At 41.3% G+C, this 13628-nt stretch overlaps 3 protein-coding genes across 4 annotated transcripts in view; 2 read left to right on the plus strand and 1 right to left on the minus strand.

Moving 5' to 3' along the window:
• Positions 1-3522, minus strand: part of atg12 (ATG12 autophagy related 12 homolog (S. cerevisiae)) — a 4958-nt gene extending 1436 nt beyond the window's left edge. Inside the window, exons 1-3 of the mRNA XM_008295746.1 lie at positions 3380-3522; positions 718-854; positions 564-626 (exon numbers count right to left, since the gene is read on the minus strand). Of these exons, the coding sequence (XP_008293968.1) occupies positions 564-626; positions 718-854; positions 3380-3473 (294 nt within the window). The 5' untranslated portion in view covers positions 3474-3522. The remainder of the gene's footprint in view (positions 1-563; positions 627-717; positions 855-3379) is intronic.
• Positions 3523-3538: 16 nt separating this feature from the next.
• On the plus strand, positions 3539-7243 carry isoc2 (isochorismatase domain containing 2). 2 transcript variants are annotated; one of them, XM_008295749.1, is made up of 7 exons: positions 3539-3603; positions 3801-3936; positions 4762-4886; positions 4961-5173; positions 5823-5893; positions 5988-6105; positions 7094-7243. In XM_008295749.1, coding segments are annotated over exons 2-7 (594 nt in total). In that variant the 5' UTR covers positions 3539-3603; positions 3801-3935; the 3' UTR covers positions 7160-7243. The 2 variants fall into 2 exon arrangements, with proteins under 2 accessions (XP_008293971.1, XP_008293970.1); XM_008295748.1 differs by having other exon boundaries at positions 3602-3664.
• Positions 7244-7404: 161 nt separating this feature from the next.
• The window catches only part of foxj2 (forkhead box J2), an 11861-nt gene continuing 5637 nt past the window's right edge, over positions 7405-13628 (plus strand). The window contains exons 1-5 of the mRNA XM_008295766.1: positions 7405-7626; positions 11039-11395; positions 11624-11698; positions 11783-11884; positions 13084-13303. Coding sequence (XP_008293988.1) covers positions 11060-11395; positions 11624-11698; positions 11783-11884; positions 13084-13303 — 733 coding nt within the window. The 5' untranslated portion in view covers positions 7405-7626; positions 11039-11059. The remainder of the gene's footprint in view (positions 7627-11038; positions 11396-11623; positions 11699-11782; positions 11885-13083; positions 13304-13628) is intronic.

Below are 13628 nucleotides of genomic sequence, written 5' to 3' on the forward strand. Positions count from 1 at the left end.
AGAACGTGATAGAACATGGTGGGAACCAGCAGGAACATCTGGAATCAGATAGAAGCTGCTTTTTCAAGTAGTTTTATTTTATTTCTGGACAGTACATTAGGTTCATAGTATCTTTAGAATTAATCACCAACACCTCCAACATAATGTCTGACTGGGTTTTGTTTCTTGTTTATGTCATTTCCAGCCACAAGAAACCTGCTGGCCACATAAAATTTCACTATAAAGCAGCATTTTACTTGAATATGAATAATTTGCGGCTTAACTATGGACGCACGACTGTTTTCTCCACAACTAATTTCAGATTTCATTGAAGGCCAACAGTCTAGTCCGAGACGATAAAGGTATTCACACTGTGGTTTATGTTCCAGCTGTCTCTCACATATTTATTGGTTTTGACTTTGATTTTCTAATTAAAAACAGTCGGTGGATTCAGAGTCTCTTGATAGGATTTAACAATAAACAAAGACTGAAGAACACAATGGTGGCTGCTGTCGACACTGATCTCTGAATGACAACACGTCATCTTTAACTCAACAACATGACAAATAACTGCAGGTACTCACATCGAAGAGGACGCCGACTTCCTGATCCGGTGACGGAGCGAAGGATTGGTTAACATAGATGAACTGAGAAGAAAAACGCACACAGTCATGAATAAAGACATTTATTATTAAAATCCAAACCACGATTTGAGAAGCAGAAGAACTTCGTCCCCACCAGCTGTTCATTGCCGTCCAGTTTGAGGAAGCGGGAGATGAACTGGGCGAGGGACTGCACCGTCCTGCCCCGGTCCACGGCCCACTTCTTGGTCTTCATGATGGGAGTGTCTCCCACCGCCTTCAGCAGCACGTCGACTGCACAAACAGAAAAGAAAAGTGAAAGCTGCTGCTGCTGGAACAACCCCAGACCGGTCCAGGCAGATCTGGACTTGAAACAGTTCAGAGGAATTATCTGGAGGAGTCGTTGTGAAACCCGCTGACAAGCTGCTACTTCAGCTCAGCGGAAAAACAACAACTGTAACGTGTGCTTCCACTTAAAACAACAGAGAATTAGCCGCCTTTGTAACAGAGCCGGTGCTGCACAGACGGCAGGAATGTCATGAATCCCTTTGGCTTTAGGGATTGCTGATCGATTTACTCTTTGTTTGTGGGATCTGTCGGACTTGCAGAGCAGCCTGTACAATTAGATGTTAGGACAACAGTCAGATGAAGGCGCACTTGCATGAAAACTCCATCTGTTTATTGTCATTTTAAATTTGGGATCCACTGACTGAAAAGTTGGCTTTGTTGTTCAAATCTTGCATTGAGTCTAAGTGTGCAGAGTAAACGTGATGTTTACATGTTAAAGGAAGGTGTCTGAATGAAGCCCAACATCTGACACACTCAGGTTATTAATCCTTATTTATTCTATCTATACGTTTTCAAAATGTGACTTAAAGCTATCGCTAAAAACAGGACATAAAAATTCCTCATCTGATGCTGCTCAGATCTCATAGTTCAGTTTTTTAATATTTACCCTGGAGCTGATCAGCACATGTGCAGTATTCACCTGTACCACCTCGCAGTAATCTGATTACTTCTGAGTTGAACAGTAGAGTATTTACTCTGAGGTCAGATTACAAACTACCAGTTTTGATTTTATCAGGCATCTATAAACGTCATCAACACCTTCTGCCCTCATGCAGCCCCACATCATGATGCTGCCACCTCCGTGCTTCACTGTCAGGACCATGCATCCACTGTGGTGGTCCTGGTCAGGTTCACACCAAACATCTGGACTCCATCTGAGCCCAACACATTGATCTCCATCTGACCAGAGGATGTTCTCCAGCATCCATCAGGCTTCTGTTCATGTTCTCTGGTGAACTTTGATGTGGAAGTTTAGCTGTGAGCAGCATCCAGGTTTAGTTCTGCTCCTCCGTCCATAGAGGCTGATGTTCTGAAGTGTCCTTCACACTGTGTGAGCTTCACACTAACTCTGGTCTCCATTGATCAGCCCTGTGCCAAGTCTGAAGCAGCTGCCTTTGTCTGGTGTTCACAGCTCCATAGTGACAGCAGTTGACTGTCCGTGGAGTCATTGTAGGAGGACGACCACTGCAGCCCTGATCAGTGCTGCTGTGGCTCCTTCTGGACCTCCTGGTTCCTGCTCACACTGGGCTGCACTGGGTTCTAGCTGCTCACTGATCTTCTGGATCCTTTTCCATCTTTGTCCAGTCTCTCAGTCAGATGTTCCTCTTCCTCTGTTCAGTTCTTTTCCATATCAGGTCATTTTAGATACAATTTTGAGTCATATAAACAAAATTTGAGTCACTCTCGACCATTTTTACTTGTTTTTGACAAATTCTGAGTTACTTTGGAGAAGTTCAGAGTCATTTCAGGAAAATGTTGAGTCATTTTGGACCATTTTTACTTGTTTTGAACAAATCCTGTCATTCTGGGTGAATCGTGAGTCATTTGGGGACCAGTTTCAGTTATTCTGGACACATATTGAGCCATTTAGGTATATTTGTTAACTTATTTTGACAAATTTCAAGCCATTTCGGACACATTTTCAGCAATTTGGAGCATCAGATGTTTCTGTTCAGGTCTTCTCCACGTGGAGCCATGATGCAGACTTAGACACAGTCCATAGGTCCAGAACCGAGAAGGTTCTGCTGTTCTCAGCTCATTTTAGAACCATGTTCATGCAGTTAGACTGATTGAAATCACAGGTGGACTCCGTTTAGTTGGTTGCTTTGATTTTCTACGTCGGAGCCTCATTTGTCCACATAGTCTCTCTTTTTATTATAAGCATTAGCTTTATTCTAATGTGCATCAGAGAAAACTCTACGGTTTAACTTAGAAATATTACGGTTATTGAGTGATGGCACAGTATAGACGAATTTGACATCAGTAATATTGCACAGGGGTTTATTCACTTAAATTCTGTATGTCAAAACCTAAAACGTGAAATTTCCAATAAACTGCAGTTTCACAGTTTGATGCTACATCAAGTCAAATTCCTCGTTAGCTGAGCTCGTGAGCGTAGCCGCAGTCTATTAACTTTAGAACTACATATGAAGTTTCTGTTGGTGTAACTGAAACATGTGTTAAATCAGTCAAACAGCCCACAGACTGCAGAATATTAAACTTAACACAACAAACAGATGTTTGCTGGCTTCATAGTTAGCGTTAGCTTCCCCAAACTGGTACAATCACGTGCTCAGAAACTCAATTCTCATTGGCTAAACCGACAAAAACATCCACCCTATTGGCCAGGTTTTACCGTCACTCTTTGACACCCGGAAGTTAGTTCCTTAGCATTAGCAGCAGTGCTCATAAACAGTTCACTATTATTCGCTAACGGTGTAGTAACTTCGTTTTAATCTAATTTTCCTTACTTTTCTTCTTCTCTTCGCTTGTCGCAGAGTCATCTGCGGGCGGCTGTGGCTCTTCTTTCTGCGTTTCTGTCGGAGACTCTGCGCTGTCAGACATCTTCAGTTGAACACTAGGTTACTTTAAGGTTCCCCCCACCAGAGCTGGTTAGGCGACAAACTGCGGCTCCTATTGGCTTAAAGGAACATCAATCACTACGACACGTAATCCTATTGGTCCACACTCTTAGGTAAGGCGGAGTTTATCACAGAAGGGCTCTGGAGTTGAAGTTGTTCTTAGCTGCATGCTAGGTCAGTTTTTAATTTGACATTAGAGTATATTTGCTAATAATGTGATGATTTAATAACGAATTCAGATTTAGGTTGATTGTTTGTTTCGTGTTTTGTTTGTCGTTTTATTCAGTAGGACTTCCTTTTACACTTGCAGGTAAACAAGGTGAACACAGTCGTTGTGTGATTCTGCAGGAGGCGTCACATGGGAAATAATACTTTAACCTGACGGTCAAACTTTCTACTTTCTCCTTGAACCTTTTACACAGTTCTGGAGCAGCCAACAGACAGCAGTAAGTCCTGGGTTTTTCATGTCAAGCTAACGAGGATATCAGTGGTACTGTTTGGTTTCACTGTTAAAAAAAGACAAAGGAGGAAAGAATAGCATCATAAATTAGTTTGATTGCATAAATGCAATAAATCTAATAGGTCAGAAACAGTCCATGGACTCTTGTGTCCTTCATGCTGAGCAGGACTGAGTCTGTCATAAAAAATTAAGAATCGAAGAAATCAGAGACTAGAATCTCGAAAAAGAAAGGATTTTTTGTACATCAGAGCAAATACCCTACTGTTATACTTAGAAGTAATCTGATTACTGCTGAATCATTTATGTGATCATGTACAGGTGTGGGCTCACTTCTGTTGGTGCTGCATGTCCTTCTAGTTCGTTTGGGTTTATGTGTGTTCCTCTTTGGTCTCATTATTAAAAAGGAGGAAATATTTTATACAAGGAAGAAAATCTCATTATACAAGTACAACTTAAGCTGGCAAACATCCCACTTGTGGATCCGAAACTGCACAAGTCACAAAATAAAATAAAAAAAAAAACAGCCTGTAATAAATCAGCTCAAATAAAGAAATGTGTAAAATCATAAAATATGTTTAACTGTCGAGATACACATTTTGAAATTTAAAATCAGATAAAGCTGTTTTAATGGATGGACAGTCTCTGTCTTCCTTTCATCATTATAAAACCTGTTCACGTTTTTGTAGCATCCAAATACAGTTCAGAGTCCACAGAGAGTAGCATCGCTGTATTACATACGTCACACTCACTGTTAACATGGATTCATGCTTCTGGACTCAGCTTGTTGTTTTGCGTCGTCTTTCTCTTGCAGTGGCGAAAATCGGCCGACTCGCCACCAAAGACTCGGTTCTCTTCCTGTGCGACATGCAGGAGAAGTTCCGACCCAACATCTTCCAGTTCAACAACATCGTCAGCAACGCAGCCAGACTGCTGCAGGTGGGTGCAACCTCTGTCCTGTCCTCTAGTTATGCACTAGGATCGGTCTGGTTTAAAACTCCTCCATCTCGTAGGCCAGTCGGGTTCTGGGCATCCCCCCCATCCTGACCGAGCAGTACCCTAAAGGTCTGGGACCCACCGTGCCGGAGCTGGGAGCAGAAGGTCTGACGGCTCACGCAAAGACGTCCTTCACCATGATGATCCAGGAGGTGGAGAAGCAGCTGCAGGAGCTGGGGAACCCCAAACAGGCCATCCTGTGTGGGATTGAAGCTCACGCCTGCATCGCGGTGAGAAAACAGGACGTTTGTGCAGCTGAGGCGTTAAAATGACAAAATATCTGTCTGTGCTTCATAGAACGGAGCTGCAATGACGAATCGATTAGGTATTAACAGTTAGATTCACTCCTCTGGGACAGTAAACTGAATATATTTAGAGAAAACAAGACATCTGAGGAAACACTGATCCACATTTTTGACCATTTTCTGACTTTTGACAGACCAGACAGCAACATGATGACTCCAGAACATATTCAACAGTTTAAATGTCAATGAAATAGTTGGTTAGTTGCTGCCTTGATAATGATGTGACTCTGTAGGCTGAGGAAATTCATTTCTACAGCGGTATAAAACAGAAAAGCTGATCATTATGAGGCTAAAACCAACAAATGTTTGCTGTTTTTCACTTCCAGACGATTCAAACATGATGCATCCTTTTGTTTCAGTCTGTATTTTATGACAGTGCAGCTGCAGGTTTGATTCTTTACTTGATTTTCCTGCAGAAATAAATGATGGAAGTGCTCGTGCACATCAGCGTGAATCTCATACTTTCTTGCATGAAGACTGTAACTAGAAACCAAAGGATGTGTGAGTTTATATTGTTGTGAAGCTGCAGTCCGAGTTACTGAGTGAATGTTAAAAGTCTCCTCGTCTTTCTCAGTGTACGACCTACGACCTGCTGGAGAAGGGGGTGGAGGTTCACATCGTGGCGGACGCCGTCTCATCCAGAAGGTATCTGCGTTTGCAGCCGAAGCCGTCCGGTTAAACCCTGAACTCTCCTCCCGGCCTGCGAGCTTTAATCCGATCCTTTGTGTTTCCTGTGCAGCCAGACGGACCGGCTGTTCGCTCTGTCCAGGCTGAAGCAGAGCGGAGCTTTTCTCACCACCACAGAGGCCGTCCTGCTGCAGCTGGTCCAGGACGCCAAACACCCCAACTTCAAGGAGGTGCTGCAGCCGCTCGCTCCTAAAACACCTTCACGCTCAGATCAGTGGAGGCCTTCTGCTCCACCAGCTCGGATTAGCTTTACACTTTTTCCATCACAAACTCCAAATATTTAAAACGATAGCTGTGAAATTTTAGATTCACTTTCAAGATTCAAGACCAAACACAGTAAAACGTGCAGTGAAATGTGTTCCAGACTGAAACAGTGACAAGAATGATAGCAATAAAGAATCAAAACACACAATAAATAAATATAAGAATAAATATACAGAGAGAGAGAAAAAAGCCAAATAGTTAAATAAATAAACACATTTTATATTATAATAATGTAGAACATTTTCAAATATTGTCTGAGATATATTTTTAAATTTCTCTTCAGCCCACTTTCAGCAGGTTATTAGTTCGGTATAAAAGTTCAACTAATATAACTTTCTTTTCATCTTTGTGAACCAGTCTTTCATATTAAAGTGTTCTACATGTTTAGTTTGGTATTATTGTGACCTGCAGCCACACGTGGTTCAGAAAACATCACCAGAGTTGTTTTTGTTAATGAGCTCAAACATGAGACTTTTCTTTACAGCTTCAGTTTTATTTCTCACATTTCAACTCAACTATAGACGGAGGTGATTTGATCTACTTGTCCGATATGACAGATTCTGAATCAGTGACGTGATGAGAAATAACAGAGAACATTTCAGCTTTTTATCTGTAATAGTTCCTGAAATTTCAATGTAAGTAAAAACCTGCTCAAAGTGGGTCGAGGGGCAGATGATGTGTTTGATATATGAAGCTAAAACATCACAAGTGTCTTTAACTGGTCAGAGTTTATGATAAATAGTTTAGTGTGTGTCAGAGATGGAGGTTGTTATTTAAAGAGCTCTAACTCTTTATTTAAAGTGACAGATTCTGACTTTTCTTTGTTCATAAACCTGCTGTTTGTCTGCGTGAACATGAGTGAAGGACTCACCGGCTCCTGTTTGCTGTTTGCAGATCCAGAAGCTGATGCTCCACCCGTCTCCTGACACCGGCCTGCTCACCTTCTTCAGCGCTCTGTAGACGGGTCAGCCGGGTTCTACCGGGTTCTACTGTACAGAACGTCCCTCAGTCTGCGTTGCTAATAAAAGCCAAGCTGCTGCCTCACGCTGTGTTGGTGTGTTTTCATGAACCCTGGTGTCTGGTGGTTTCTGTGTTATGAGCTGACAGGCAGAGGGGGCGGGGTCAGCACACAGGGGGGCGTGGCCTCCTAGTGACGTCACTCAGGGGGAGGAGTGGGTGACGTCATCCTGGTAGAGTCAGAAAGGGAGGGGAAGGAGAGAGGGAGAGAAAAAGGAAGCTGTCCGATAAGTTCTTAGTGTGTTTGTTCAAAGTTCCACAAAGTTTTGTGAAGGCGAGGCTGCGATCGGAGGCCGAGTGGAGGCCAGAGGCTGCAGGTGGACCTCTGAGGGGGGACGGGCCCAGGAACCGTCAGCTGATGACAACATTCACCCTGCTCAAGGCTTCAGGCCTCGACTGACCACACAGAGGTAAGCAGAGCTGCTCTTCCTCTGAGCAGCAGCTGGCAGAGCTGCTCGGAGGCTCTCCGGTGCTGCTGCTGCCCTCAGAATGGAAAGTTTCCAGAGCTGCACAGCTTCTGTCTCAACTTGCTGTTCAGAGTTGTGACGCCGCTGGAAGTTCAGGAACAGAAAAAAGGCTCCAACAGATCTGAACAGCTTCAGGTTGGTTGATCCACTTCTTCTTCCTCCTCTGGTCCTCCAGAACCTGCACACAAACCAACATGTCCTCTGAGTCCAGTCTGAGTGCCATGTGAAGGACTGTGAGATGACATATGATGTGAACTGGGCTGTATAAATAAAACTGAATTGAACTGAGTCCAGTTTAAGTCTAGTCTGAATCCAGTCTAAACCCAGTTTGAATCCAGTCTAAATCTAATCTAAATCCAGTTTGAATCCAGTCTGAAGCTGGTCTAAGTCCAGTTTGGGTTCAGTTTGAATCTAGTCTGAGTCCAGTCTGAATCCAGTTTAAATCCAGTCTAAGTCCAGTCTAAATCCAGTCTTAGTTCAGTTCTAATCCAGTCTGAGTCCAGTTTGAATCCAGTCTAAGTGCAGTCTGAATCCAGTCTAAATCTAATCTAAGTCCAGTTTGAGTCCTGTTTCAGACCAGTTTGAATCCAGTTTAAGACTGGCTTCCCTTTCTGTCAAAACACAGCAGAGCTGCATCCATTAACTGATTAATTACCAGCTATTAAATGAGTCGTTAACTGCTCTGATAATCAGTTCACTGGTTGAGTTTCTCTTTTTTAGAAGAAACGATTCTTATTCTCAGATTCGAAAAGCAACAAATATTTGCTGCTTTTTTAAAAAAAACTCATAAATAAGTTAAACATATGAAATAATGTTCTGTTCAAATAAAATAAATAATAGAACAGACTGAATAAAAAGACATTCCTGTGTTTTCCTCTCTGTGACAGCAGACTGAACATCTTGGGACTAAATTATCCAAATTTTTCCACCATTTTCTGAATCTTAGAGACACTTCATCCACAAAAATAATCTGAATCTATAAAATTCAGAGCAACGGAAATAAACTAAAACCCAACATGTGGATGTGGACTAGATGCAGCTAATGTGGTAATTACAGAAATCCGTGTGTTTTCTGCTCTGTGGTGCTTCAGAACCTTTATTATTCTTTATTATTATTGAAAGTGTATTTAAAATGGACCGTCTGAACACCGTCACTGTACCAGACTTCTGTTTTTATTTGTCTCTGTCTTTACTGTCTCCATCTCACTCTCACTTTATTGTATATAATGCTTTGTGTATATAGTACTTTGTTTAAATTATTTTTATTTCTTGCTGCTATTGTCGTGTTCTTCCACACAAGTTTCGTTGTACTCCTGCACAATGACAATAAAGTCTCTTTATCTTATCTTTATCTTTATCAATGAAAGACAAAACCTAAAAACTCATCTTTAAAAACCTGCTTATCTCACAACTGCTAACTTACATTTAATCAGTTTATTTAAAATATTTTTAAATTTATTACTTTATTAAATGAATCTGCAACTATTTTCAAGTATTTAAAAAAAACAACAAAAAAACAAAACGGTCGAAATTCTCGAAACAGACATTTGAGTAAAAACTGACTCATATTTTTCTCACATTTTAGAGACCAAACATTTGAACGATTCGTCCAGAAAATGATCCACAACAAAAGCTTCACCAAACCAAACTCCATCAGAAAAAGTTCCAGTTTAAAGCCAGACGGAGAAAGTTCTTCATTAATCCTGATTTTATTTTATTTTTTTTAGCTCTGATTGGATGAATTTCTGTCATGAAAGGCGACTCGTCGACACTGATTTAGTTAATTATTGAACAAAAAACACAACTGAGAGAAAAATACCTGCCAGTTTTCACAACATATTTAAGTCTGATCCACATTTTTCACTATTTTCTAACATTTTCGAGACCAAACAGCTGATCGATTCGTCCGTTTTAGTCATTCTGTCATAACAACAGTCTAAATTTTGGGATTAGGGCTTCTTAAAGTGAATATTTTCTGGTTTTATTTCCTCCTCTGTGCCAGTAAAGTGAATATCTTTGGACAAAACAAGACATTTAACGAGACTCTAATCGACATTTTCCTCCATTTGCCGACATTTTAGAAACCAAACAGCTGATCGACTCGTCCGTTGAGGTCATTCTTTAATAAACTCAGTCTAACTTCTGTGGTTGCAGCTTCTTAAATGTGTAGCTGTGGACAAAACAAGACATTTGTTGAAACTCTGATCGACATTTATCACCGTTTTCTGACATTTTGACAGAATAATTGATCGCTGTTATGATCGTGGGTTGAAGTCTGAGTTATAAACAACATTATTTCCCATAATAATCCTGCTGGGAGGTCCAGAGGTTACACGAGGTTATTTATAAACCAGTTTCCTGCTGCTTCGTCCTGGTTTACGGGATCCTTGTTTCTTGGATCTTTTACATTCTGTTGATTTGTTGCGTAAAAGCTCGTCGTGGTTGTTTTGATTATTTGTTCTGGGAGTGAAGCTCTGCACACGGCTCTCATACAGCACTTTATGCACAGTTTTACTTTTAGTTATGTCAGATTTACATCATCAGTGTTCATGGAGGTGAATCTAAACGTGTAACAAACAGAACTGTCGACGTTTAGATTCATCCTGAGTCAGTTTGAGAAGCTTCTCGAGAAAAACAGTCTAAATTCTGTGATTTCAGCTTCTTTAATTTGAATTTTTTTCTGGTTTCTGTCTTCCTCTGTGACAACAAACTGAAGATCTTTGGACAAAACAAGACATTCAGGAAACTCTGATCCACAGTTTTCAGAAAATAATCAAGACGTTAATTAGCTGCTCTGCAATTAAACCTTTTTAAACCAAACTCCACTTGAAAAAGTTATAATTTAATGTCAGGCAGAGAAAGATTGTGAATAACTTCTGGCTTTTAGCTCCAACTTGGTCGCCACCAGCAGATTTTAGAATCTTTCATTTATTTTATTTTTAAGGAAACGTGTAGAATAAATGGATTATGATGAAATATCTGGACTTAGATGTGATGATGTCATCTGTGATGAGTTCAAGGACCATCCGAAAGTTGAAAATCTGACAATTCTTTCTTTTGATAATTGATTAATTGGTTTGATTTGTTCTTTGAGGAAAATCAATGTAAAATCTGTGATTGCAGCTTCTTCAATTTGAATATTTCCTGTTTTTATTTCCTCCTCTGTGACTGTAAACTGAAGATCTTTAGACAGAACAAGACCTTTGAGGAAACTCTGATCCACATTTTCTGACATCTTAGAAACTAAGCAGCTGATTGGTTCATCAGTTTGAGTAATTTTAAAAATAAAAACAGTTCTAACTCTGTTCTAACTCTCTTGCAGCTTCTTGACCCAGTTCTTCCTCTGATCCTTCAGAACCTGCCCAGAAGAAGCGCCATGTCCTCGGACCTGAACTCCAGTCTGACCAGCATCGACTGGCTGCCTCAGCTGGGAATCAGCAGCCTTCGGTCGGGGAAGGAGAGGGGAGGAGGAGGAGGAGGAGGAGGAGAGAGGGAGAGGAGGAAGGACCGGGGCAGGGACCGGGGAGACTTCCTGCCCTCGGTACCGGACCCCGCCCCTGCCAACTGCAAGGGGAAACCCCCCCACAGCTACGCCACGCTCATCGCCATGGCGATAGCGGCAGCACCTGAGAGGAAGCTGAGTCTGAACGACATCTACACCTGGATCAGCGACACCTTCCCCTACTACAGTCGGGCAGGGCGCGGCTGGAAGGCGAGAAAACATACAACACACAACGTGTAGCAAACAACATGTAGCAAACATGTAGCAAGCAACAAACAACATGTAGTAAACAACATACAACATGACATGTTAATATGACACATGACAATGATAGCATGTTACATGTTACACCTATGATTGAAATATTACACATGAAAATGAAAACCTCCAGTTTTAGGACAACAGTTTAGTTGGTTTTTTCCGTTTCTGTGCCAACAGAACTCGATCCGACACAACCTGTCCCTGAACAAGTGCTTCAGGAAGGTTCCTCGGCCTCAGAGCGACCCCGGCAAGGTCAGCTGACCGTTACGTCATCACGCTGTCAGAACGCTAACTAACCTGAAGCCAAAAGTTTAAAACCTGTGGAACTGTTTCCAGGGCTCCTATTGGACGATGGACGGACCCTCGGAGGCCAATCAGGTCCGAGCACCGAAGCGTCCGTATCCAGAGGAGGACGAGGAGGAAGAGGAGAGGAAGGAGGCAGGTTTCAAACCGATGTTTTAGGGTCACACAGAGTCAGAAACGCTGATTTCAGCTTCTAAAAGTGGATATTTTCTGGTTTCTTTCCTCTGTGATGGCAAACTGGAGATCTTTGGACAAAACCAAACATTTTAGAGACCAAACAGCTGATCAATTCATCCAGAAAATAATAGATAATGGTTAGTTGTGGCGCTAGAATAAACCTTCAGGATGAATTTCTGTCACGTCGGTGGTCATCAGACGTTCAGTTGGAGGTTCTTGTAGTTGGACAAATTCTTCTAGAAACGTGATCAGCAGCTGCATTTATCAATAAGTCAGAAAGCTTGTAGCTGCAGAGACTGAATGGATCCACATTGATGATTAATGCCGGAGCTGCAGCGAGTAATCGATCAGACGGACGTGTGAGGAAACAATGAGCCACAGGTTTTATCATTTTAGAGACCAAACAGCTGATCGATCGTTGGTTTACTCCAACACGTAAAGAAACCGCGTAAAAAAGCTGAAATGAGGAGCTGACAGGAATGGTCTCGTGAAACTTGATGAAACTTGTTGATATGTCGTTTATTATTTATTTTAATAATGATTCAATTTAATTCATGAAGTCAAACAAACGAACCTCCGCTCATAATAATAATAAAAAAGTTAATTATTAAGAAAACTCTCAAAACACACACGTTTTAATGACTTTTAGTTCCTGTTAATGGTTTTATTTTAAATTTATTTTATCTTAAATTGTAAACTCATCACTCGTAATCCTATTTTGCTTCGTTTTAATGCTTTATACTAGTTTATTCTTTGACAGATTGATTGTTTTTGCTCTTATTCGTGTGATCCGTTGCTGCCTGAACACCTCTGGTTGTTTGTTAAACGTGCAGCATGAATATTTAATCCTGAAACCTGAAGCAGGACGCTGCTGAACCTCAAGAAGACGACGTCCAACATTTTTAAGTTTGTTTATTACAGCTTCAAAATGACATCATCTTTAAAAGGCTGATTAACTTCTGGTTGGCTGCAAATGAAGACCTTCAGGAAGAACCGTCTGATAAAGATGATTAATTGTTTTCAGAGACACTCAGGTGCTTTTATTTGACTTTAAAGGCTCCTTCTATCTGTGTGATGTTTTCCTGTTTGTGCCTCCAGACTCTTTCCTTCTTCATATATTCTCTGATCTGAGGTTCTCCGTCTCTGCTGCTCTTCAGGTTCCTCAGACGGAGGCTCCAGCAGACCGAGGCCCTTCCCCTCCTCAGCCTCACCCCGCCTCCGAGCCCTCCCCCCAGGCCGCCTCCCTGTCTCCTCCCCCCTGCAAGGTAGACTCACCTGTCCCCGCCCGTCCTCGGGTCTTCAATGATTCATCGCAGGTGTCCAGTAGCTCACACATTACATCAGAGGACGATGAAGAAGCTAATGTGCTGCTGATTACTATTTAAAAAAAGTCATTTTACGCATATTTTAGGACATTTTAAGTCCTTTTGTACAATTTCTGAGTCATTCAGACCCATTTCAAAGCATTTTAGATCATTTTTAACTAATTGTGAACAACATTCAAGTCATTCTGTGCAGGTTTGAGTCCTTTCGGATAATTTATGTGTAATTTTGTTCAAGTTTAAAAGCATTTTAAACTGCTTTTAGCTCATTTATGACAGGTTTTACATTACTTGGGGCAATTTTGAGTCAAATTTTAAGTCATTTTACGTCATTTTAAGTCATTTTAAGTCCTTTTGTACAATTCCTAAGTCATTTTGGA

This window comes from Stegastes partitus, unplaced genomic scaffold, assembly GCF_000690725.1.
Source record: "Stegastes partitus isolate 25-593 unplaced genomic scaffold, Stegastes_partitus-1.0.2 Scaffold1074, whole genome shotgun sequence".
NCBI lineage: Eukaryota > Metazoa > Chordata > Actinopteri > Pomacentridae > Stegastes > Stegastes partitus.